The sequence below is a fragment of the Emys orbicularis genome, chromosome 14 (genome assembly GCF_028017835.1).
Source record: "Emys orbicularis isolate rEmyOrb1 chromosome 14, rEmyOrb1.hap1, whole genome shotgun sequence".
Classification (NCBI taxonomy): Eukaryota; Metazoa; Chordata; order Testudines; family Emydidae; genus Emys; species Emys orbicularis.
This window is the reverse complement of record NC_088696.1, coordinates 37,179,693-37,203,226: the sequence shown is the minus strand read 5'-3', so window position 1 is coordinate 37,203,226 and position 23,534 is coordinate 37,179,693. Positions and strand designations below refer to the sequence as shown.

The 23,534-nt window shown below is 49.3% G+C and overlaps 1 protein-coding gene across 1 annotated transcript; it reads right to left on the bottom strand.

The window, feature by feature from the left end:
• Positions 1-15,769: 15,769 nt before the first annotated feature.
• LOC135888985 (polymeric immunoglobulin receptor-like) lies at positions 15,770-20,868 on the bottom strand (the record flags this gene model as incomplete). Its single annotated transcript, XM_065416796.1, has 3 exons — positions 15,770-16,149; positions 19,523-19,855; positions 20,814-20,868. Coding segments are annotated over 3 exons (768 nt in total), but the record flags the coding sequence as incomplete, so codon positions are not given.
• Positions 20,869-23,534: the final 2,666 nt, after the last annotated feature.

The following is a 23,534-nucleotide window of genomic DNA, read 5'->3' as shown; positions in this document are numbered from 1 at the left end:
GTGCTTGCGAGAGGGGAAGTATTGCCTCCTAGAGGGGCCCAGGGGGTGGGATGTTATTGTCCCAAGTCACTGGGTGGGGGATCAAGCTGGTTTTATTGAAACAAAACCCCTAGATACTGAACCCGGCCCTTGTTGCTGCCAACTCAGATGGGCAGAAGGGTTACATTTATGATGCCCTAATTGAAATTTCTGATACTACCTTTACTGGATCATCTGGCAATACGGCACGTTCAGATGCAGAAGCTCTTGCAAATGGCCTTTCCAAGTTCAAATTTGTGACTTCACTCATTTTGTGGTATAATATCCTTTTTGGGATTCACCTCACTAGTAAGCAGCTTCAGGGAAAGAACTTGAACGTACATCCTGCTATTCAAAAACTGCAGCAAACTAAAAATATTCTGGAGGAATTCAGAAGTGGTGAAGGGTTTGAAAGAACACCGGTAGATCCTCTCGAGCTTGCTGAAGAAATAGACTTTCCAACAGAATTTGAACCAGAGCCAGTTCTCATTCAGCAAAAGAAACAGCAGTTTTTGTAAGAAGGACGAGACACACCCATAGAACCCAAAACAAAGGTTCATAGAATCATAGACTATCAGGGTTGGAAGGGACCTCAGGAGGTCCTCTAGTCCAACCCCCTGCTCAAAGCAGGACCAATTCCCAACTAAATCATCCCAGCCAGGGCTTTGTCAAGCCTGACCTTAAAAACCTCCAAGGAAGGAGGTTCACCTCCCTAGGGAACCCATTCCAGGTTCAAAGTGAATTTCTACTTCGCAGTTCTAGATACTACTATTCACTCAGTTGACGAAAGATTTCAACAGATGCAGCAGCTAGAGTCAGTATTTGGCTTTCTAGATGATAGCCACAGCTTGCAAAAGAAAACAGCAAAACAGATAAGAGACTTTTGTATAAAACTGGAGTTGGTATTCAAAAGATAGTGATGCTACAGATTTGTGTAGTGAGCTTCAGCCTTTTTTAAGACGACTTAAAAAACATTCCACTCCTGAAGAAGTACTGAAGTTTGTGAAAATAAACTCAGACAGTTTTCCAAACATTTTTATAGCTCTACACATCCTTTTAACTTTGCCAGTTTCCATAGTTAGTGGGGAACGTAGCTTCTCGAAGTTAAAATTAATAAAAACATATCTGCGTTCAACAATGGTGCCACAACGTCAATAGAGCATGAAATAGCTGGAAAACTGGATCTAAAAGAACTAGTGACTGAATTTTCAAAACCTAAAGCAAGAAAAGTCATGTTTTAAGAACACAGAGTGTTTTTTATTTGGAGTGTAAATACAGACGCCCCCTGGGTTACGCAAACCCAACTTACGGAAATCCGCACTTACGGAAAAAGTTCCGTAAGTTCCATACGCTTTTTTTTTTTTTTTTTGGCATAATTGTCGGAGATATGTTCCTGACTTATGCAAAATCCAACTTATGCAAGGCGTTCCGGAATGGAACGCTTGCGTAAGTCGGGGAGCTTCTGTACAGGTTAAAGTTCATTGAAGAGTTTTCTTATTTCTTTCTATATTGGATGTGGTGGTAATGGTGGTTAAAGCAGGATAGTGTAATGGATGATTTTGGATTTGTAATAATAAAACTTATAATTAAAATTTTAATGCATTTTTATTTGGAATTGGACTGGAATATCATCTAGCTGTCGTGTACAAATCTATTCTGAAAATTTCATGTCTCTATTTTATCTGATCTCAGAAACTTTGGTTAAAAAACATTAAAAGGAAAAAAGGGGCAAAATGTTTCCCAGTTTACCAAAAACCTCAGCCTAGATCTGCCCTTGGGGTTTGGGGGTGGGGGGCGCCGATTGCATGGTTCGCCTAGGGTGCCAGTTGCTGGCAGCTAGTCTAGGGCCGCCCCTGCAGGTCAATGCACTATGTCTGTGATATAAACTAGTCCCAAGGAGGGGCAGTATTGAGGCCAGGGAGCCTGTCATGGCGTCCTTAGGGCAGGGGTCTACAAACTGTACAGGACCGTTGGAGGAGGCTACGGGGGGGGCTAAGGCCAGCCACCATGGGGGTCAGGGAGGGAGTCAGGGAGTGGACCCCCCGGTGGCGGGTCCACTCCTAGCCTCATCCCTAGCCCTGACTTCAGCCCCAAACTCCTGCCCCCAACTCCCAGCCCTGCTCCTGGCTGCGTCCCCGGCCAGAGCCATGGCTCCACTCCCAGCCACGGCCCCAGCCACAGCTCCGACCGGCCTCAGACCAGGCCCTGACTGCACTCGGCTCTCCACTCCCAGCTGCGGCTCCCAACCACGGTTCCCAGAGAGGGCGCAGACACGTTCCATTACGGGTAAGGGGGGGAATGATGGAAAAAGTTTGGGGACCCGCCTTAGAGCGCTGGCAGGGGAAGTGGGATGGGAACGCTGGAGTTAGCTGCAAAAGGGGGCTGGGCAAGGGCGATTCGTTCACAATGGGGCTACTCAGCATGAGCAGGGGGGGCAGAATCTAGGGCGATCGTAAAACAGCTTCTTTATCAGCTTTGCTGACACAGAGGCCAACATCTCCTCTGATTTGTTCCCACAGACGTCAGTGGAGTTCTGCCAGCCCTGAATTCAGATCAGTCCATTGTTTTTTAAACTATGGCCAGGTCTGTGCTAGAAAACTTTGCTACTCTAACTACACCAGCAAACCCTCCTAGAGGAGACACCGCTCAGAGCAGGGGGGAAAGTGCTCTTGCTAGTACAGCTTCCACCAACTCCTTCAGCAAAATAAGCTGCCTACAGCACTTTCTGGCTGGTAGAGCATCTACACTGGGGCTTTTGCTGATACAGAACGTCTTCATAAAAATCACACCTCTCAGTGACAGTGCTGTACCGGCAGGAGTTTCTAGTGTACACCTGGCATAAGAAGAAAATGCTGTAAATTGATTTTCAATGATGATGCTCAGATCAAAACCAATAACACAGTCGTTACCGCTCTATGCCCTTTAATTCCACAGAAAGATTTGTTACAGTTCCTCCCTCTCTCCCGAAACACTCGCTTCTCTGAAAGAGCCAAACCCCTCAAACTCACCAAGCCACGGAGACAGGAGAAGTGGCCAAAGCAGAGAGAGCCTTTCCAGCCGGGCTCTCATGTTCCTTCGAGAACCTTTCCCTGGCAGCACTGTCGGGGGCCCTAATCGAGGAGGTGTCAGATCTGCTGCTACAACAGCCGGTGCTCTTAGTTCTTGCAGCTCATTGGCTGAGGTAACCCCAGAGCCATTGCTGCACTCTCTCTCCCTGTCCCCTTTCCGCGCTGTCCCTTACGAACTCTCCTCTGCTCGATGGTATTTTTATCTGCTGATTCATTGTTCCACATGTCAGTTTCCTGCCAGTGTCCCCTGCCCACTTCCCTAGTGTTTTCTCACATTCTCTCACAGTGATCGTTCCCAAATCACATGGTGAGTATGAAACTATTGCTGTCGAATTAATTTTAAAACTTCCTCTCTTCTCTATCAAACTCTACACTAACCCGGCCTTCTCAGAGTTTGAAAGCATCAGACCAGCAATGTCCATGACCCTGAATCTCCCTTGGCAAGGTCTGAGTCATTTCTATTCCAGTTGTATCCTCTCAGAGGGGGCGTGGATCGGGGTCCAGAATATACCTTATAGCAGGGGGAAAGTGCTCTTGCTAGTACAGCTTCCACCAGTTCCTTCAGCAAAATAAGCTACACTGCCCACAGCACTTTCCGGCTGGTATCGCATCTACACTGGGGCTTTTGCTGATACAGAACGACTTCATAAAAATCACACCTCTCAGTGACAGTGCTGTACCGGGAGGAGTTTCTAGTGTACACCTGTCATAAGAAGTAAATGCTGTAAATTGATTTTCAATGATGATGCTCAGATCAAAACCAATAACACAGTCGTTAACTCTCTACACCCTTTAATTCCCCAGAAAGATTTGTTACAGTTCATCCCATCTGCCCCCGAAACACTCGCTTCTCTGAAAGAGCCAAACCCCACAAACTCACCCATCCATGGAGACAGGTGGCCTAGCTCCCTCACTCTCTGTTTGCCTGCAGACACTTGGTTCTGGGGGGAAAATGCGGGGTGATTGCACAACCACACGCCTAGACACGGAATACAGCCACTAGTGTAGATCTCGCCTTGGTCTGTCTGAAGTACCGTGAGATTTCCTTTTGCCCTCTGCATTGCCTTCCTCTTGGCAGGTGTGACATACTTCCCTGGGCAGCACTGTCAGGGTCCCTAATTGAGGAGGTGTCAGATCTGCTGCGACAACCGCCCGTACTCTTAGTTCTTGCAGCTCACTGGCTGAGGTAACCCCAGAGCCATTGCTGCACTCTCTCCCCCCAGTCCCATTTCCGCGCTGTCCCTTACGAACTCTCCTCTGCTCGATGGTATTTTTATCTGCTGACTCTTTGTTCCACGTGTGAGTTTGCTGCCGGTATCCCCAGCCCAGTTCCCTATTCTGTCACACTGAATGTTCTCAGATCACACAGATCTTATCTGTAAAACTCTGCACTAACCCAGCCTTCTCACAGTTTGAAAGTATCAGACCAGCAATGTCCATGGCCCTGAATCTCCCTCGGCAAGATCTGAGTCGTTTCTATTCTAGTTGTATCCTCTCAGAGTGGGCGTGGATTGGGGTCCAGAATAACAAAGATACCATGTAAAATACAGGTGTCATTCCCAAAGAGCGGTGCAGTGGGGTTGTAGTACAAAGAGTGAGCAAAATGGAGGGGCAGTTTTAACTTTGCTTTTGAAAATCTCATCAGGTTCTATTCCCTTCTGCAAAACTAAACCTGTAGACATGAACTGCGCTGACCACATCGGAACAGCTTTCGGCTGCACTCTTTGATCAGTACAGGGGAACGTGGATCCTGCTCCAGGAGCAGCCACCTGGCTCATGGGCCACGCGTGGGTGCTGCTGATCAGTGTGTGGCTGGAGAACACCTTCCTCCCCGACTGCCCGGAGCAGCAGGAACATTCACCTGTATCAGGAATCTCCAGGGAGGCTGGAGCAGGTGGGCACTGAGCGGGCTGTGGAGCACATCAAACACTTGAGGCTCTTGCAGGGGAGAACAAAAGGCTCCCGCAGTTGCTGTGGGAGACCTCGTCATCGTCCATGCCCCTTCTATGACGAGCTGGACCGGGCGCTGTCAAGGGCTCCCAGTCCAGAGCTCACGACCCCTTCCTCAGCCCTGCGGCCTCATTGGCTGACGGGATGCTGATGGGGGCCAGGGCAAGGAGGCAGCAGGAACTGCAGAGGATGCCCCAGAAGAGCCAGAGGATGCGGAGTATGTGATTCTGCACCGCTACCCAGAGAAGGTGGTTGAGGAAGTCCCCCACCCCAACAACAAGCCCAAGGAGAACCTAGAACTGGTAAGTTTCAGTGGACCCCCACCCCCACCCCAATATCCCTCTCGCTCTGGTGCTACATTCCTGGTTGTAAACCCGACTCCACTTCAGTCCTTAAATGGCCCCTGAGCAAGATGCGGCTAGAGATCAATGATTTTATTGATTTCCAATCAACCATTATTATACCTTTGGCAGAAGCTGTAAAACAGATTATTAACGAACAATCCCAGTCCTGGCGCTGCACAGACTGGACGAAGGGAGGGGGCAGGTTTAGAAGAGTTCCTGTTGAGGGTGGGACCGTTGTAGAAAACGTACAGTTGTTTGTCTAATAGCTGTTTTTGTTGTCCCTTCAGTTTCAGTACTTCTCGTTTTCACCCTCCCCCCCCCCCCCGTCCCCTTTACTATCCACTTACAAAGAGAAGTTGCCCAGAACAGGGGTGGAGTTTGGGGGTTAGGTCCCGGAAGGGAAAGTGGACACTAGTTATCTGAGAAAAAGATTAGCCCCAGCAGTCCACTCTCCCTTGGAAGATGACAAAATTCTCCTCTCCCTGTCCCTGGGGTCTGGCTTCTCCCCGCACTGAGCCATGATGCATAAGCTCAGAAATGAGGGTGTGTAAGGAAGCCGGTCTGGCAGCTGGATAAACACAGTGCGATGTCCCTTTGCTATGAAGAGCTGAGGGGCTTGTGGTGCTGCTCTGAAACTCCAGGGAACCATATAAAGGGGCAGAGTCTCTTTCTTTCCCTGTACTTTTCCCTGTTAGGCAGGCACAGAGGCAAGATTGCTGGATCTAGAGGAGTGCACATGTTGCTCCTGGCTGGCCAAAGGGAACTGCAGCACCACAGAGAGCTCAGTGCTGGCAGGGACTGGGGGAGAGAGAAAGGGCTCCTGGCTGGCTGCTGGGCCTGAACTTAGATGAGCTCTGAGGTGAGGGTGAAGCTTTGGCAAAGGCTGGGGCCATGGGAAAGTGGCCCAGGGAATTGAAAGCTATATAGTTAAAGAGACACGGTGGCATGTGGCTGCTCTTCTTAAGATCCCTGGACTGGGACCCGGAGTCATGGGTGGGCCTGGGTCTCCCCCACTCCTCCAATAGGCCAATGAGGAACTGCCTTACAATCAGACAGCAAAAAAACCCCAGAAGGGGAACTGAGCTACTTCTTGGCCCAGCTGGGACCAGAGTAGACCAAGAGGGCGAAACCTTTGCCTCCAGGGAGGAAGCCTTGGGGTACGGCCTGATAACAGGGCTGGGACTATTTAAAGATCGCAGACACACCCAACCAGAAGGGGGTGCCCATGAGAGGTGGGTGCCATGCCGTTAAACACTGATGAACCTGTTCATGGAGCAGAAGGCACACCATAGGGAAGGGGGCATTCCCTAATGGAGAGACTGATAGAACTGGTGGCCCAACAAGTTTTGGGTGCATCTGCTACCATGGCCACTGCACCTGTCTGAACCACTACCACCGCCTCCTTCTTCGGCCACTGCCCAAGGTGCTGCTGAGGCAGAGGACCCAATCCCACCCAGAGTGACCGGGAGAGGTCTGCAGGACTCCCAGGACCACACTCTGCACCGGTACCCAAAACCCCTCACAGGGGGACCCCCATGAGCATCCATAAGGGGAACAACAAGCCTTTAGGAGTCCTGGAACCTCACCAGGTGCCTGCCCCACTAACAGCATGCAGAAGACATCCCTATCTGTCCCCAAGATGAATTATCCCCCCCATTGTCATGGGGACGGCAAGGAGGCAGATGCAGAGACATTAACATTTGGCTGTTGTTCATGGATTCAGTCCCATTATGTTTTGTTGGTTTCCACCTCTTTCTTAAAATATTTTCCTTACACGTTCCTTATAGTCCTTTTATTAAATGTTAGCATTTCCTTGACCTGGGTGAGGTCCCTCCTTCCTAGCCATGATGAACATAAGTTGTTTTCAGGCTCAGGATTGGGGCCCAGAATTCACAGCACATGAATTGGAATGGTGTAACTAGTTTGACGTGTGTCTCGTGAAAATTGTTTTCCTTACAGCCCTGGCTTCTGGAGTCAAGAGGATCTGTGTTGAGTTCAGGCTTCATTCTTAAAGAAAAAATAAGTTTCTGGCCCTCATGTGACCCCCAGTGCACCCAAAAATTACTAACTTTTACATAATCTCATTATTTTAAAGCCAATCTCATGACTTTTGGTGACCATGACTCATGATTGTTGAATAATTGGGGTTGGCAATACTGTATCTTACTGCAAATGCTTTTCTGTCTGTCCCACACCCACTTTCCCTCCCCACGTGGGTTACAAAAGAGCCAAATTCCCAAGGATGGGGAAAGTGCAGCTAGTGTGATGTGCTTACAGAACCCATCGTTATCTCCAAATGTAGCGGAACTCACAACACAGACAATGGGTAGAGAAATGTCTTTGTGGCTTGGTTGATGTGCAGAAAAATGAAATGCAATTCAAGTAACAATACAGGCAGCTTCAGACTTAGTTTCAGACTTAGTAACGATTAGTGCTCCATAATAGCCACTAAGCGCACTTAGCACTGCCGACAAAGAACTGTTAAAAAAAAGTGGGTGCATGTCCCCACCCCCCACTTCCCCAAAGCAAATGGTGCTAAGGTTTAAGTGTGACTGAGCACTGCTGCTAAGAGGTGTGTGAACAGCTAAGAAAAAGGAATTTCACAATGACTGTATTTCAACTCAGCCGCCATCCTCCACAGCCTAAAAAGGTGTTAACCCAGTGGAGTTGCCTTTTTAAAACTTGAATGTGTGAATTGTCACAGGAATGAACACCCCCCCAAGCTCTGTAGCCCCCGGGTATGTGCCAATGTTCCCTCGGGAGCTCCTCCAGCAGCTGGACAGGGTGTGACGGTGCCCTTGGCACAGGCAGATGTCATCCTTTGCCTCCCTGCTGTGCCAAGATGCATCCAGAAATGGCATCCCCGATTCCCCTTGCATGCTGGGAACCAGGGCCAGGCCAGGAGAGCCCTATAAAAAGAAGCTGCCGAGGCAGGGACAGTCAGTTCCTTGCTGGAGCTAGAGGAGTGCACATGTTGCTCCTGGCTGGCCAAAGGGAACTGCAGCACCACAGACAGCTCAGTGCTGGCAGGAACTCGGGGAGCAAGAAAGGGCTCCTGGCTGGCTGCTGGGCCTGAACTTAGATGAGCTCTGAGGTGAGGGTGAAGCTTTGGCAAAGGCTGGGGCCATGGGAAAGTGACCCAGGGAACTGAAAGCAGTGTAGTTAAAGGGACACGGTGGCACGTGGCTGCTCTTCTTAAGATCCCTGGACTGGAACCCGGAGTCGTGGGTGGACCTGGGTCTCCCCCATTCCTCCAATAGGCCACTGAGGAACTGGCTTACAATCAGACAGCGAGAAACCCCCAGAAGGGGAACTGAGCTACTTTGTGGCCCAGCTGGGGCCAGAGTAGAGCAAGAGAGTGAAACCATTGCCTCCACGGAGGAAGCCTTGGGGTACGGCCTGATACCAGGGCTGGGACTATTTAAAGATCACAGACACACCCAACCACAAGACCCTGAGGGTGTGTGGCCACCGCCAGAGCAAGTGTCTGAGCCGCAACATCCCTGCAGCACAGCCAGGGCCTGGGCAGGAGGCCTGGGACGTGTGAGGAACAGACTGAACTTCCCTGACATTCCAGAGACACTAGTTGTGATGTCCCCGGGCCACAGAGCGGGGGTGACGTGTTTTTCTTTAATCTTTCCCATGTTTTCCTTACTTTTTTAATTGGTTGCTATTTAATCAATTGTATTTGCTTTGAACTGTATGTAATGACCAGTGGGTCAGGGAAGCATCCAGTGCAAAGAGAGCCCCCTGGAGTGGGGACACCCGAGCCCCTGCCTAAGTGACCATGACAAGGTTGGGGGTCGAGCCCCCCCAGGAATCCTGGGCCCAGCCTTGTCGGGGTTACGAGGACTCTGCCACACAGGAGAGTGGAAGGAGAGTCCTCGAGGTCAGGCAGGGCTCTGGGTAAAGGAAGTGGAAGCGAGGACTCAGATCCTTTCGCTAGCCCACTTCACCGGGGTAGTGTATAAGCCAGGAAAGTTCGCCACAAAGTTTGCGGCTTGGTTGATGTGCAGAAAAATGAAACGCAATTCAAATAACAATACAGGCAGCTGCCACCACCCTGTGATTAAAAGGCCCTTCCTAGCCCCCACTTCCCACCCTTGACCAGTTTCAGACTTAGTAGCGATTAGTGCTCCGTAAGAGCCACTAAGCACACTTAGCACTGCCCACAAAGAAAGGTTAAAAAATGTCCCCACCCCCCACTTCCCCAAAGCAAATGGTGCTAAGGTGGTTAAGAGTGACTGAGCACTGCTGATAAGAAGTGTGTGAACAGCTAAGAAAAAAGAATTGCACAATGACTGTCTTACAACTCAGCCGCCATCCTCCACAGCCTAAAAAGGTGTTAACTCAGTGGAGTTGCCTTGTTAAAACTCTTGAGTGTGTGAATTGTCACAGGAATGAACACCCTCCCAAAGCTCTGTAGCCCCCGGGTATGTGCCAATGTTCCCTCAGGAACTTTTCCAGCAGCTGGACAGGGTGTCATGGTGCCCCTTGGCACAAGCAGATGTCATCTTTTCCCTCCCTGCTGAGCCAAGATGCATCCAGATATGGCATTCCCGATTCCCCTTGCATGCTGGGAACCAGGGCCTGTGTGCACATGGGGGGGATCCGGCTGTCTGTACAGAGTTTATAAACCTGACTTGTCCGGACCCACTTTACCCTCACAAATGTTGTGGAGCAAGTGCCATGCAAAAATTCCAGCGGACTTTAATGAGGTCAGGATTTCCCCCATTGTGCATCCAGGTCTGAGGCTTGGAGGGACAGGAGAAAGATCTATAATTCCAGGCTGTTTGCTCAGATATTTGACTCCATTTACCTTAGTGCCCAAAACTCCAGGAGTCAGTTTCCCCTGCCCCTGAGCTCTGCTTTTGTTCCATCTCCTTTTGGGCCGTCGGTACAAGAACGGGAGACTGACAAGTCAAGTAGCGGCGACTGCTCAGAGAGGGGTAATTAGACATTGCCCTAAAGTCTCTATCTAAGCTTCAGCCCTGGCTGCATATTCACTCGGAGCATCACCTCTGGGTCAGTTCTGTCAGTTCATCAGCACTTCCCCTGCCCCCCCCCCGCTCTGCCGGCTCCTGGCATCAACTGCCGCCGCAGGGTCCTAGTGCCCCCTTCCACTAGTGCCAGGGCAGGCTGACCCTGCCCCGCCCTTCCGCCTCAGACGGACCCTTCCCTTTTCCAGGGGGACGCTCCGCCAGCACAGAATCCCCCCCCATGCAGTCACCGCTCCTGCCCCACTCTGGGCAAGGGGCAGCCCCATCTCCACCCCCAGTGAGGCTACAGTGAGGGGCAGCAGGAGGGGGGAGGCGCACATGTCATGGCAGCCCCCCCCGCACCCACCACAGGGGACTCAAGGGGGCTTCCTGGGCCTGAGAGGGGCCCTAGGAGCACATGCAGTGACAGTGGTGCAAAGTGACTGTCCTCCTCTCTTTCCCCAGCCAGAGATAGCCTGTTTGCACCCCAAACTCCTCATCCCTGCCCCACCCCAACCCTCTACCCCAGCCCTGAGCCCCCTCCTGCACCATGAACCCCTCATCCGCAGCCCCACCCCAGAGCCCTCACATTTTTACATTATTTATATATATATATAAATAATCAGCTTACAAGGCAGGTGTTGGGGGAGGAGGGGCGGTACTTGATCCCGTTCTGGGCACCACCAAAAATTACACAAACCTGCCGCCCCTGGTGCCAACTTGCCATAGGCATTTTCAAAACATGGTACTGTGGGGTGGATTCCGCTGAAGTCCCCTATGAGGCCTGTATCCTCATCCTCCTACTCCCAATAGATTACTGCTTGAACGAAGCCTTTAGGGGAAATCACAAACATTTCTTCTTTTTACTTCTTCTACTGTATCTGCTGATCAGAAAATTAACCCAATAGGTTTTTTTTAATGTTTATTTTCACACAGGAAATATTAGCAATTTAGCACTCAGAGCCCGTTGACGTCTGTTCTCTAACAAAGAAAAGTGCAATTGAACAAATAACGTCAATGAAGTTTCATAAAATTGCTGGATAAGGAACAAAATGGCTCCCCGGGCAGAGCCTAAGCTATGTCGGTAAGAGAGAGAATGCGAATAGCCAACCAGCCTTAATTACAGCGGTAATATCACTGCAACCGTGTCACTCCAAAGCAGAACCTGTGCCAGCAGGGCAAAGCCTGCTCTCAAGCATTCAGACCCCGATCCTCAAAGGTTGTAGGTGCCTAACTCCCATCGATTGCTCTGGGCATTAGGTGCTTAAATCCCTTTGAGGATCTGTGCTTAATGCCCTCCCGGTGCACGGCGCTGCACGTGTAACGGGACAGGAGAACTTGAGCCTGCCTTCCTGGAAGAGCCGCTCTGCAGCTGCCGAGTTCTTCCTACCCAGCTGCAGCAGCAAGTTGTACACTTAGCTCCGTGCTCCCCTTTCACCGGAGTGCTACACAAACGCGATGTCTCTGCCCACATGTGTGTGCAGTGGTGTTGTAGCCACGTGGGTCCCAGGATATCAGTGAGACAAGGCAGGTGAGGTCTTATCTTTTATTGGACCAGCTTCTGTTGGTGAGAGACAAAAGCTTTTGAACTACACAGAGCTCTTCTTCAGCACATATTCTGGGGGAACTGTCCCTCGCTCTCTCACCAATCGAAGTTGGTCCAATAAAAGACAATTGACGGGTCCCTTAGAATATGTGCTAACTGCTTCTGCTAAACTATCGGTTTGGTCTTGTATTTCGTTGTGACACTCTCAGTACCTTGCCCAGGCCTGAGGAAGCGCTTGGTGCAGCTGGAAAGCTCGTCTTCTCACCAACAGAAGTTGGTCCAGTAAAAGATATGACCTCGCCCACCTGTCTGTGTACAAGCAGACAGTCAATGCAAAGAGCACCACCTACTGGCACATAAGCTATCCATTTAGGATCAGTTTTACACATACTTCAATAAAGTTGTTGTTCTTCACTGGAAATGAGTGCTGAGTCCAGCTTTGAACAGTCTCTGCTCATTAACATGCTGTGGAATGAGTGTTCTCAGACGTGACTATCTGCCCACACCCTGCTCCTTTTATACCCTGTGAACAGAGGCCATGTGCAGGGGTGCTGGAACGAGGGGTGTTGGGGCGTGGCAGCATTCTCTGGCTTGAAGTGGTTTCCATCACAAATGGAGTTTACAGTTTTGGTCAATGGCTTTCAGCCGCCCCACCCTCCCCCACTATACACATTGTTCCAATGTCACTGGTGACGTATGGGGGGGCACACGGGGTCACATGCCCCCCCAGATTAGCTGCTTGGTTGTACTGAGCATGCTCAGTAACATCTGCTGAAGCCGCTGCCCTCACTCTGCCCCCCACTGTCGGCAGGACCGGGTCATTTCAGCGATGACGAGGGTTGACATTTGTGTAGATATCATTGTCATCTCTCTGTTTTGTCCGTATCTTCATTTCCGTGTAAACCTTTTCCTCCGCTTTTGCGTCTCTTTCGTGGAAATTCCAGTTAACGTAAGTCACGTCAACAGCTGGTGGAGGAGAAGACTGCAAAGCAAGAGGAAAATGAGTGAAGACTGCTCGTTCCTTTCTGCTTTGCAAAGTCTAAAGTAAATGGTTAGTGATGCCCATATCATTCTATTATAATGCTAGACCATCTTCCACTGACACAGGCACTGTAAAAGAGTGTGCTGACTTTTTAGGAAGCTGTATTCTGATTATGAAACACCTCTAAAGTTCATGGAGCAAATGCTGCATTCTCCAGTATTTTGAGGTTTCTGGAGCGGCATAAGATTCCCCCTGCCTTGAACTTCCCAGTCCCACTGCCTAGAACCAATGTTGCATTCTCTATTATCACTGAAGAACCTGTGCAATCACTAATTTATGTCCTCTTTATCTTTGCTAATTAATTCTTGATTCCCTCTAACTTTTTAAATGTCGTACCACCCCGATCCTATTCAGGACTAGTGCTGCATTTTCTGTTACCCTGAAGATGCTACAGTCTGTAAAAGGAGAACCGATTTCTTTATTACCTTGTATTCCTGGAGTTGATGCTCAACACCCAGTTCCCCTATGCTAGAGAGAAAAATTAAATGCGGCTCTTATGATAAGCTCTCCAACTCACCGTCTCCATCTGATTCATCTCTGCCTCTGCCTCTGAACTGCTTTGAAGTGGTTCTGGGGAAAAAATGAAGTTGTGACAAAACTGGTTATTCTCTGATGACTTTTGGGTCACTTAAATGAAGGAGTTAGTTGTCAGTGTAGTTAGTTCATAGTGGAGCAGTATCTACAGCTCCGACCCGAGCAATTGCCAATAATTGGCGGCTTTGTTGGCAATCCAGCCAAAGGTGAAATAGACGTGGAGACTGAATCCACCTTTCACACCTTGAGGTGCTTCCTCAGGTCAGGGAGGAGACATAGAATAGTCCTACCATTGCCCAGATGTTATCTCTGCTTAGGTATGAGACTTCACTAACTAGGGCTGCCAGTTTACCACCGCTGCTGTACATTCACTGGCAAAAATTCCCCAAATTACTCTTTATTCAGCTAAAGGAAGGACACAAAGAAGAATCTATCGGCATCCTATGAGCTCCCCTAACGCAGAAATTGCTTACATTTATTGTCCAAGTAAATCTTACCTTTGGAGCTCTGTCTCCAGCTCCACAAAAGGATACTGAGCACCAGCAAGAAGAGAAGTGTCCCAGCCACAGCTCCAGGAACAATGTAAGAGCTCATTGGATCATGTGCTGTTGAAAGAAACATTAATTAGCTGCTGTCCTACTAGACAGGGCTACAGAGGCAGGGCAAGTTGAGTTATTACACTCCCATGACCACTAGTTCTAGGGAAAGACAACATAGGTTGGGTCATGCATTACCACTTCTACAGGAGTCCTGCTGAATAGGGGCAGGGGACGATGCTGTGAGCTAGGTCACTAGACCACCACCACCACCCGAGGAGTCCCACGGCAGAATAGCCGAAGGAGAAAAGGCAAACTGGGTCGCTGCTCCACCACTACTGGAAGAATAACCAACACCAACCTGGTGGATTCATTTGTCAGAAGATGGTATTTGCAATGGGCTAATCAGTTAGGCTAAAGTAAGGACTAGCTTACACCCTCGCCCAGAATCAAACTGGAACCTGTGCTGAGGTTCAACAAGATTTCCCTCATTTAAAAAAAAGACCATATTCTACAGTTATGGTCCAAAACACTGCAGCTTACAATAGTGGTACTGCCGTGAGTGGGTTTTTAGGGCTGTTCTCTAGACACGTCTTGTTTTTGTCCAAGACTGAAAGCAGAATCAGCAATATACCGAGAGGCATTTCCATCCCACTCAAAACTGGGAAATACTGGAAATCTTCTTACGAGAGAGCCTGTCATGGTGAAACTGACTGTTCAATACGGGGAGAAGAGCTTCTGAACCTGGAGGTGCTTCTCAGAACCTCTGAACCCTTTGTGATTGACCCATCACCCAGTGGCTTCAAGAATTCTGGTGGGCAGCAATGCTGTGCTGCTGTGCGAGGGACATCAGGAAGGGGGGGGGGTTGTAAGTACTTGGATGACAAAAAAAAAAGAGATGGGCAGGATCTGGAAAGCCACCGGGAATCACTGACTTCTCACTGCAAATCTCTCCATAGCTTTGCCTTCTCCTTCTGTTTGCCAGCAACTCCTGTCCCATCAATATCACCCCATGCAAAGTATTGGCATTAGCTCTTCCTTTCCTAGTCCTTATTCTTCCCTAGGAAATACAGTGAAGATCTGAGAGGAAAATGCTGCTATTTACCATGGATGGCCACTCTGGTAAAAATGGCGGTGGAAATGGAACGAAAGTCACAAATGGCTGGTGACTGGGGATGTATTAAAATAAATGTCTCCCCCTCCAGTATTTTGTGTTCTTTTCCCAGCCTGGCCATTTAACATCCCCTGCTTATCAGAGGTTAAAGTGATGTTTTCACTTAGTTCCATTCATAGCTTTATGATGCCTGGCAAGACCAGCAAACCATCCCCCCACCCCGAATGTTCAGTCTGGAGAAGTTGCCTCCTGCAATATGGATCCTTATGGAAACCGGATCTGACATAAGAAGCAGCCCCAGGTTTCACCCATCCACGAATCAGACATGAATTCATGTCTAACTACCCTGCTATCCCTCACAAATTCCAGATTCCAGGCACGCAGGCAGCCTTTGACCGTACCAATGGATGTGCATGCAATATGGGCAAGCATACGTTTAGAGGCAAATTTGAGGCCATGTGAAACATTTGGTTGTAAAGGATCTAAAATGGAAACATTGTTCCCCCTTAATAGCGTCCTGCAGGGCTCTATCTTGCAAGGAGTTTAGTGCTTCTGGGCAGGCGTGGAGCACCCTCAGCTCCCATTGAAGGTGGAACTGAAGACACTCAACACCTTCCAGGAGATGTCTACTCTTGTTCTCACTCGCTCGCCCCCATTTCCCCAAGAAGATCAGGTAGGAAATTCTGGCACTTACTCTCGATGGTCACTTGGGTTCCTGTTCCATTCCCAGAGAGGTTCCTTGCTGTGATCCCCACCTCACACACGTAGATTCCTGTATTAGATGATTTTGCATTCTTCAAAGTGAGAGAGGCAAACCCATTTTCCAAATGCAGGGTTGTGATCACATCGCTGTCATTCACCAGCTCTTTCTTTAGTCCCTCAGTCCCATAGTTATACCATCGCACATACATGGTGCTGTGGTTATTGACTGTCTTGAATGTACACTTCATGGTAAGTTCTGAGCCTTCTAAATCACTGACACTGGTTGGGGTTTGATTCACCATCAGGTCGGTAATTTCTGCAGAAAGGGAAACACGGATGATGGCACCTTCATTGAGAAACAGTTCAATGTGCCACCAGACAAGGGCAGATGTACAAAATGAATCTCTCCACTCCTGCTGTTTAGTTTCCCCTCCTTGTTAAGAGTTTAAACGGATGTTCTTTCGTTAGGCCCCATATAGAGCTGTATCGTGCATGTCAAGACTTTTCTGCTCTGTTTAGTGAGCAGGTAACCCCAGAAGCTTCAGTCTAGACAAACCCACTCCAACAATGTGACGTCTTACCCGAACCTTGTGTACGCCTGACACGACTGCCAAATTCCTTACATTCAAAACCTTCTTGAGACCTATTTCGCTCCACCAGCCCAATGAAGGGCAAGAGAGAGGGTGGCCAATTCTCCTTCGTTACAGAAAAATGGGATTCACTGAAGGACATGGAATGGGCAGTTCTGAGAAGCGATGCACTTCTGATGGCAATGGCAGGGCAGTGAGGATCGGGGTGCAACCATTATTCTGGGCAGGGCTGTGCTTACAGCATAGCAAGAGAGTGTCAGCAAGTCTTTAGCACTGGTTTTACTGGTGGAAACTTAAGCAGCTCCAGGGCTAGGCAGCAGCTGAGCAGGGGTTTTGAGGATCTCCATGGCACCCAGATGTTGGATTTAAGGGCCTAAAGTTCTGTGTGGATTTAGTTCTTTAATCTCTCTGTGTCTCACTTCCCAATCTACTGTTAGTACGTCTGCCCGTTCTCCCCCTTTTGTCTGTCTTGTCTGTTTAGATTGTAAATTCTTTGGCTCAGGGGCTCTCTCACTATGTCCATGTACAGTAGAGCTGATTGCAAATGCTCTGGCAAAACTTACCTTAGACTGAAAATGCCAATGCGCTGAAGAGAACTGATTCACCAAATCTACTACAGATTTGACTCCACATTCATGGATTTCCACCCCAACTTCAACAACCACCACCCAGCCATCCAGTCATTAAACTCTCTGGGGAACACTCCCACACTAGCATCAGCTTCAACAATGGAACCCTACAGACAACCCTAGACAAGAAACCCACAGATTACCACACCTCACGTCATAAACCCAGTAACCACCCCAAACAACCAAAAAAACTTGTAATCAACAGCCCAGAATTCATATAGCACAGAATATGCTCCTAGGAGAAAGTCTGGGATACACACCTTAACACACTCAAAACCGCCAAAACCAAACAAGGACATTCTACTAGAGAAGTAGATTGCATCATGGAATTGACTGTCCAAATACCCTGAGAGAACATGCTTGAATACAGAAATAAAACCTCCTCTGACTGCACACCAGTTGCTACCTACCACACTACACTGGAACCCCTACGGGGTATCATCAAACAACTATAACCCATACTCGATGGGGACCACATCCTGAAACAAGTCTTCCCTGAACCCCCACTTCTGACCTTCAAACAACCCGCCAGCCTCTCCAAGGGCATCATCAGAAGCAAGCTGCCCACAGACCAGGACACACCGACTCAAAGCAGATGCAAAATCTGCTACATATCTCCACTGCTACAATGATCAACACCCCCGACAACTCACCTTTGAAGAGCCACGGATCCTACACAAGCCTATCACAACGTGTGGGGTACCTCATCCAGCGCACTAAATGCCCCAATAACAACGATGTGGGTGAAATCAGACAATCTCTATGCTCTTGAATGAGCTCACACAGGAAAATGATACAAGACAAAACCACCCTGTCTCCTGTGGGGAACATGTCTCACAGGTCAGATACAGAGTGGTCCTCATCACTCAATCAGTTTCACACATACAGAATGGGAAGAGACTGTCTAGGAAGGAGTACGGCAGAAAGGGATCTAGGGGTTATAGTGGACCACAAGCTAAATATGAGTCAAAAGAGTGATGCTGTTGCAAAAAAAGCAAACATGATTCTGGGATGGATTAAGAGGCATGTTGTGAGCAAGACATGAGAAGTCATTCTTCCACTCTACTCTGTGCTGGTTAGGCCTCAACTGGAGTATTGTGTCCAGTTCTGGGCACCGCATTTCAAGAAAGATGTGGAGAAATTGGAGAGGGTCCAGAGAAGAGCAACAAGAATGATTAAAGGTCTTGAGAACATGACCTATGAAGGAAGGCTGAAAGAATTGGGTTTGTTTAGTTTGGAAAAGAGAAGACTGAGAGCGGACATGATAGCAGTTTTCAGGTATCTAAAAGGGTGTCATAAAGAGGAGGGAGAAAACTTGTTCACCATAGCCTCTCAGGATAGAACAGGAAGCAATGGGCTTAAACTGCAGCAAGGGAGGTTTAGGTTGGACATTAGAAAAAGGTTCCTAACTATCAGGGTGGTAAAACACTGGAATAAATTGCCTAGGGAGGTTGTGGAATCTCCATCTCTGGAGATATTTAAGAGTAGGTTAGATAAATGTCTATCAGGGATGGTCTGGACAGTATTTGGTCCTGCCATGAGGGCAGGGGACTGGACTCGATGACCTCTCGAGGTCCCTTCCAGTCCTAGAATCTATGAATCTATGAATCATCCTCAAAGGAAGCCTGCACAACACTTTCAAACAACGAGCCTGGGAGCTTAAATTCATAACTCTGCTAGACACTAAAAATCATGGACTGAACAGACACTGGATTTATGGCTTATTACAACAATCTGTAACTCCCTAACCCCCCTTTTTGCCCTATGACTGCAGAAGTGTTAACGGGCCACCCTGCCTTGAATGGTCCCTTGAAATACGTGTTAACTACTTATGCTAAACCAATCGTTCTACTTGTATTTACCTGTGACACTCTGAGTAAGTGTACATCTATACTTAAAACACTGCATCAGCCCAGCTGCACCACTGTCTACACAGGAGGTTTGGTCGGTGTAACTAACTACATCGCTCAGGGATGTGGATTTTTCACAGCCCTGATCAACGTAGTTATGCCGACATAGGTCTGTAGTGTAGACCAGACCTAAGTTTCCAAGAGCTGAAGAAGAGCTCTGCATAAGCGTGAAAGCTTGTCTCTCTCACAAACAGAAGTTGTTCCAATAGAAGATATCCGCTCACCCACCTAGTCTCTCAAGTTGCGTGTAAGGCCTCACAGGCTTAGCCAATTAGAAACCTCCCCTCACACCCCATCTCAAAACAGTTTTTGAATATCTGGGGCTTGACCCTGCATTCCTTGTGCAGACAAAACCCCCACAGAAATCAGTGGAATGCAGGATCAGGACCATTGTACGTACCACAGAATGTCCCCCCGTTTTGTCCACAGCTCTGCCCTTTACACTTTGTGCTGCTCCATCTCCCCCAGCACCACCTGCCCCAGCTCTCTGGAACCAGCCCAGTGTCCTGAGCTCCCCCGGAAGGGTTTTGTAGAACAGAGACGGAAATGCTGTTATTTACCATCGATGGTCACTTGGGTTCCATTCCCAGGAGATGTCCCATGTTTGCTCCCAACCCCACACATGTAGGTTCCAGAATCAGTGACATCAGCTTTCTTTACAGTGAGAGAAAGAGACCTCTTTTCTGTATCTGCTGATAATATGATTCGATCTATTACATTGTTCACCTTTGCTGTTACATTGTTTCTGGTTTTACTCCAATCACCAAACCACTTGGTTGAATTATTTCTTGTGTTGAATGTACACTCAATGGTGAACTCTGACCCTTCCATTGCACGGATAGAAGGGGGTGTCTGATTCACCACAAAGACAGCAGTAGTATTTTCTGCAGCTCCTGAAATACAAAGTTCAGTGTCACTATTTGCATTATTGCAACAGGAGGAAGAATTAAATCAAACAAAATTGTTTGCAAATGATCCACTGCAGAATGTTTCCATTTCTCTACAAGGAAGCCAAGTGCGCGAGCAGGAACTCTCTGCTGAAGGTCACGGCATGACGTTCAGAGCGGTGAGTGGGGAGGGCTCAGACTGAGCAGTTTGCACAGGCCCCACTGGCACTGTTAGCCGGCCTGCCCCACTGGCTCCAGCCTGCCCTACGGGCTCCAGGGGACCTCTCCCTAAGTGCCAGTGAGAGCACTGGGTGGCTCCTAGGGATCTAGAGAGAAGCCCAGATGCAGGGAATTGGGCCTGCAGGCCCCACGGTGGAGTGTCTGCTCCAGGGGGGCAAATCTCAACAACAATGGGCCAAACAAAGACTTGTGGGGGGGGGGGCGGTCCAGCCAGCAGCCTCTGCTCTCTCCTCTTTAGAGCTGGGCAGCTGGAGAGTGACAGCTGCTACAACAGGGCTAAGGCAAATTTTGGGGGGGGGTTATAGCCTATGCACTAGACCACACTGCCTGCCCCCACAATTATTATTATTATATATTATTAAGGCAGAGAATGAATGCATGGCTGCATGGTAACAGTTGCAGCTAACACATACATGGTGCAGTATAGGTACAGGTCAGATGTACAGAGTGATCTGGATTGTTTGGAAGAGTGGGTGTGACGGGATCCCCAGGGTACAACCTGGAACTCTGGGACTGCTGTCCCCTCTTGACTCTCCAGCCTGGGCCGTCTCTCTCACAGAGCTATGCCAGTGAGCAGCAGCAAACCCCTCCAGGGGCTGTGATCACTTATCATCAGCATGTGGAGACCCACCCCCAGTAAACTGCATGAAGGCTCCCCAAGCCTCTCACAGAATCATAGAACTGGAAGGGACCTCGAGAGGTCGTCTAGTCCAGTCCCCTGCACTCATGGCAGGACTAAGTATTATCCAGACCATCCATAACAGGTGTTTGTCCAACCTGCTCTTAAAAATCTCCAGTGATGGAGATTCCACAACCTACCTAGGCAATTTGTTCCGGTGCTTAACCACCCTGACAGTTAGGAAGTTTTTTCTAATATCCAACCTAAATTGCCCTTGCTGCAATTTAAGCCCATTGCTTCTTGTCTTATCCTCAGAGGTTGAGAACAATTTTTCTCCCTCCTCCTTGTAACAACCTTTTATGTACTTGAACACAGTTATCATGTCCCCTCTCAGTCTTCTCTTCTCCAGACTAAACAAACCCATAGGTCATGTTTTCTTGACTTTTAATCATTTTTGTTGCTCTTCTCTGGACTTTCTCAAATTTGTCCACATCTTTCCTGAAATGTGGCACCCAGAACTGGACACAATACTCCAGTTGAGGCCTAATCAGCGTGGAATAGAGTGGAAGAATTACTTCTCATGTCTTGCTTACAACACTCTGGCTAATACATCCCAGAATGATGTTGGCTTTTTTTTGCAACAGCGTTACAGTGTTGACTCATATTTAGCTTGTGATCCCCTATGACCCCCAGATCCCTTTCTGCACTGCTCCTTCCTAGGCAGTCATTTCCCATTTTGTATGTATGCAACTCATTGTTCCTAAGTGTCCTTATTGAATTTCATCCTTTCTCCAGTTTGTCCACATCATTTTGCATTTTGCAACCCCTCCCAGCTTGGTATCATCTGGAAACTTTATAAGTGTACTCTCTATGCCATTATTTAAATCATTGAACAGAACTGGATATTGAACAGAACTGATCCCTGTGGGACCCCACTCGATATGCCCTTCCACCTTGACTATGAACCACTGATAATAACTACTCTCTGGGAGTGGTTCTCCAATCAGTTATGCACCCACCTTATAGTAGCTTCATCTAGGTTGTATTTCCCTAGTTTGTTTATGAGAAGGTCATGTGAGACAATATCAAAAACCTTACTAAAGTCCAGATATACCACATCTACTGCTTCTCCCCTATTCACGAGGCTTGCTAACCTGTCAAAGAAAGCTATTAGGTTGGTTTGGCATTTTTTGTTCTTGACAAATCCATGCTGACTGTTACTTATCACCTTATTATCTTCTAGGTATTTGCAAATTGATTGCTTATTGTGACAGACCCAGACCAGTGGGGTACAGGAGTCTGGTAGAGGGCAAATATACTGGTCACTGGATGAGTAGTTTTCTGTTCCCTGAGTGACCAGACCTATTGGGATCCAGGAAGTAGGCGGGCGAAGCCTGCCCAGTGCTAAAGGATCCCCCCCAGCCTAAGGGGGGGTCCACAGGACCTGGAGACCAAAAAATTACGGGGGACAACTAATAAAAGAACAGGGACAGGAGTGAGGTCAAAGGGTCAAACGAAGCGAACCAGACGGGGACACCGAGCAGAGAACCCCGGACAGCGCCCACTGCTCCTCAAAGGCGTCAAGGGAGCCAGTGGACGCCGCCCAGAGGAACTCTGCCCGGATACGTGAAAGAACGGAGGACCTGAAATACGCCCCACAGTCACAGGAAACTCCATCGGCCAACCTCCTCACTCTGGTTTTATAGATGGCCAGTTTCGCTAACCCACAAACTGGGGTCCGAAGCCAAACGCTCGCAGAGTGCCCAGGAGATACCCGTGGTCCACCCTGTCGAACGCCTTCTCCTGATCCAGGGACAGGAGGGCGAACGACAGACCATCCCTACACCCGAGTTCCAAGAGGTCCCGGACCAGATACAAGTTGTCGAAGATGGTGCGGCCCGGCATGGTGTAGGTCTGGTCTGAGTGGATCACGTCCGCCAGCACGGACCCTAGCCGCAGCAAGATGGCCTTCGCTACGATTTTATAGTCCGTGCTGAGGAGCGAGATGGGGCGCCAATTCCGTAAAGCGCGGAGGTCCCCCTTCTTCGGCAATAAGGCGAGCATGGCTCGCCTGCACGAAAGAGGGAGGACCCCGCCCTGCAAGGACTCGGCCCAGACGGTGACAAGGTCCGGGCCGAGGACGTCCCAAAACACACGGTAGAACTCCACGGTCAGCCCGTCCATGCCCGGAGATTTATTGGTGGGCATGCGGCGGAGGGCTTCCGAGAACTCTGTCAGAGTGAGAGGCAGCTCCAGCCGGTCTCGGTCGCCCGCGCTGACCGTCGGGAGTTCATCCCAGAGCATTCTGCAAGCGTTAGGATCGGTTGGATCAGGGGAGAAAAGGCCTGCGTAGAAGGCCCTGGCCTTCCCGCACATGTCCGCCGGATCCGTGAGGGGGGTGCCGTCCTCTTCTAGAAGGCAGGTGACGTGCTTCTTGGCCCCCCTCTTTTCCTCCAGGGCGTAGAAGAAGCGGGAACCGCGATCCATCTCCCGAAGGAGGCGGATGCGGGATCGAACAAAGGCACCTCGGGCCCGATGGTCCTCGAGGGTCCGGAGCTCTTCCCGCTTCTCCCGGCACGCTCCGCAGAGGGATGGATCACCGGGGCTGGCGGCCAGACGCCTCTCCAGCTCTAAGACCTCCCGTTCCAACTGCCCTATCGCCGCATCCCTCCGTCGGCTGGCGCCCCGGGTGTAGTCACGGCAGAAGAGCCGGGCGCGCACCTTCCCCAGGTCCCACCACCGCCGCGCCGAGGGAAAGGCACGCCGCTGCTCTCGCCAGGCCAGCCAGAACTCCCGGAAGGACGCCACGAAGCCCACATCCTCCAA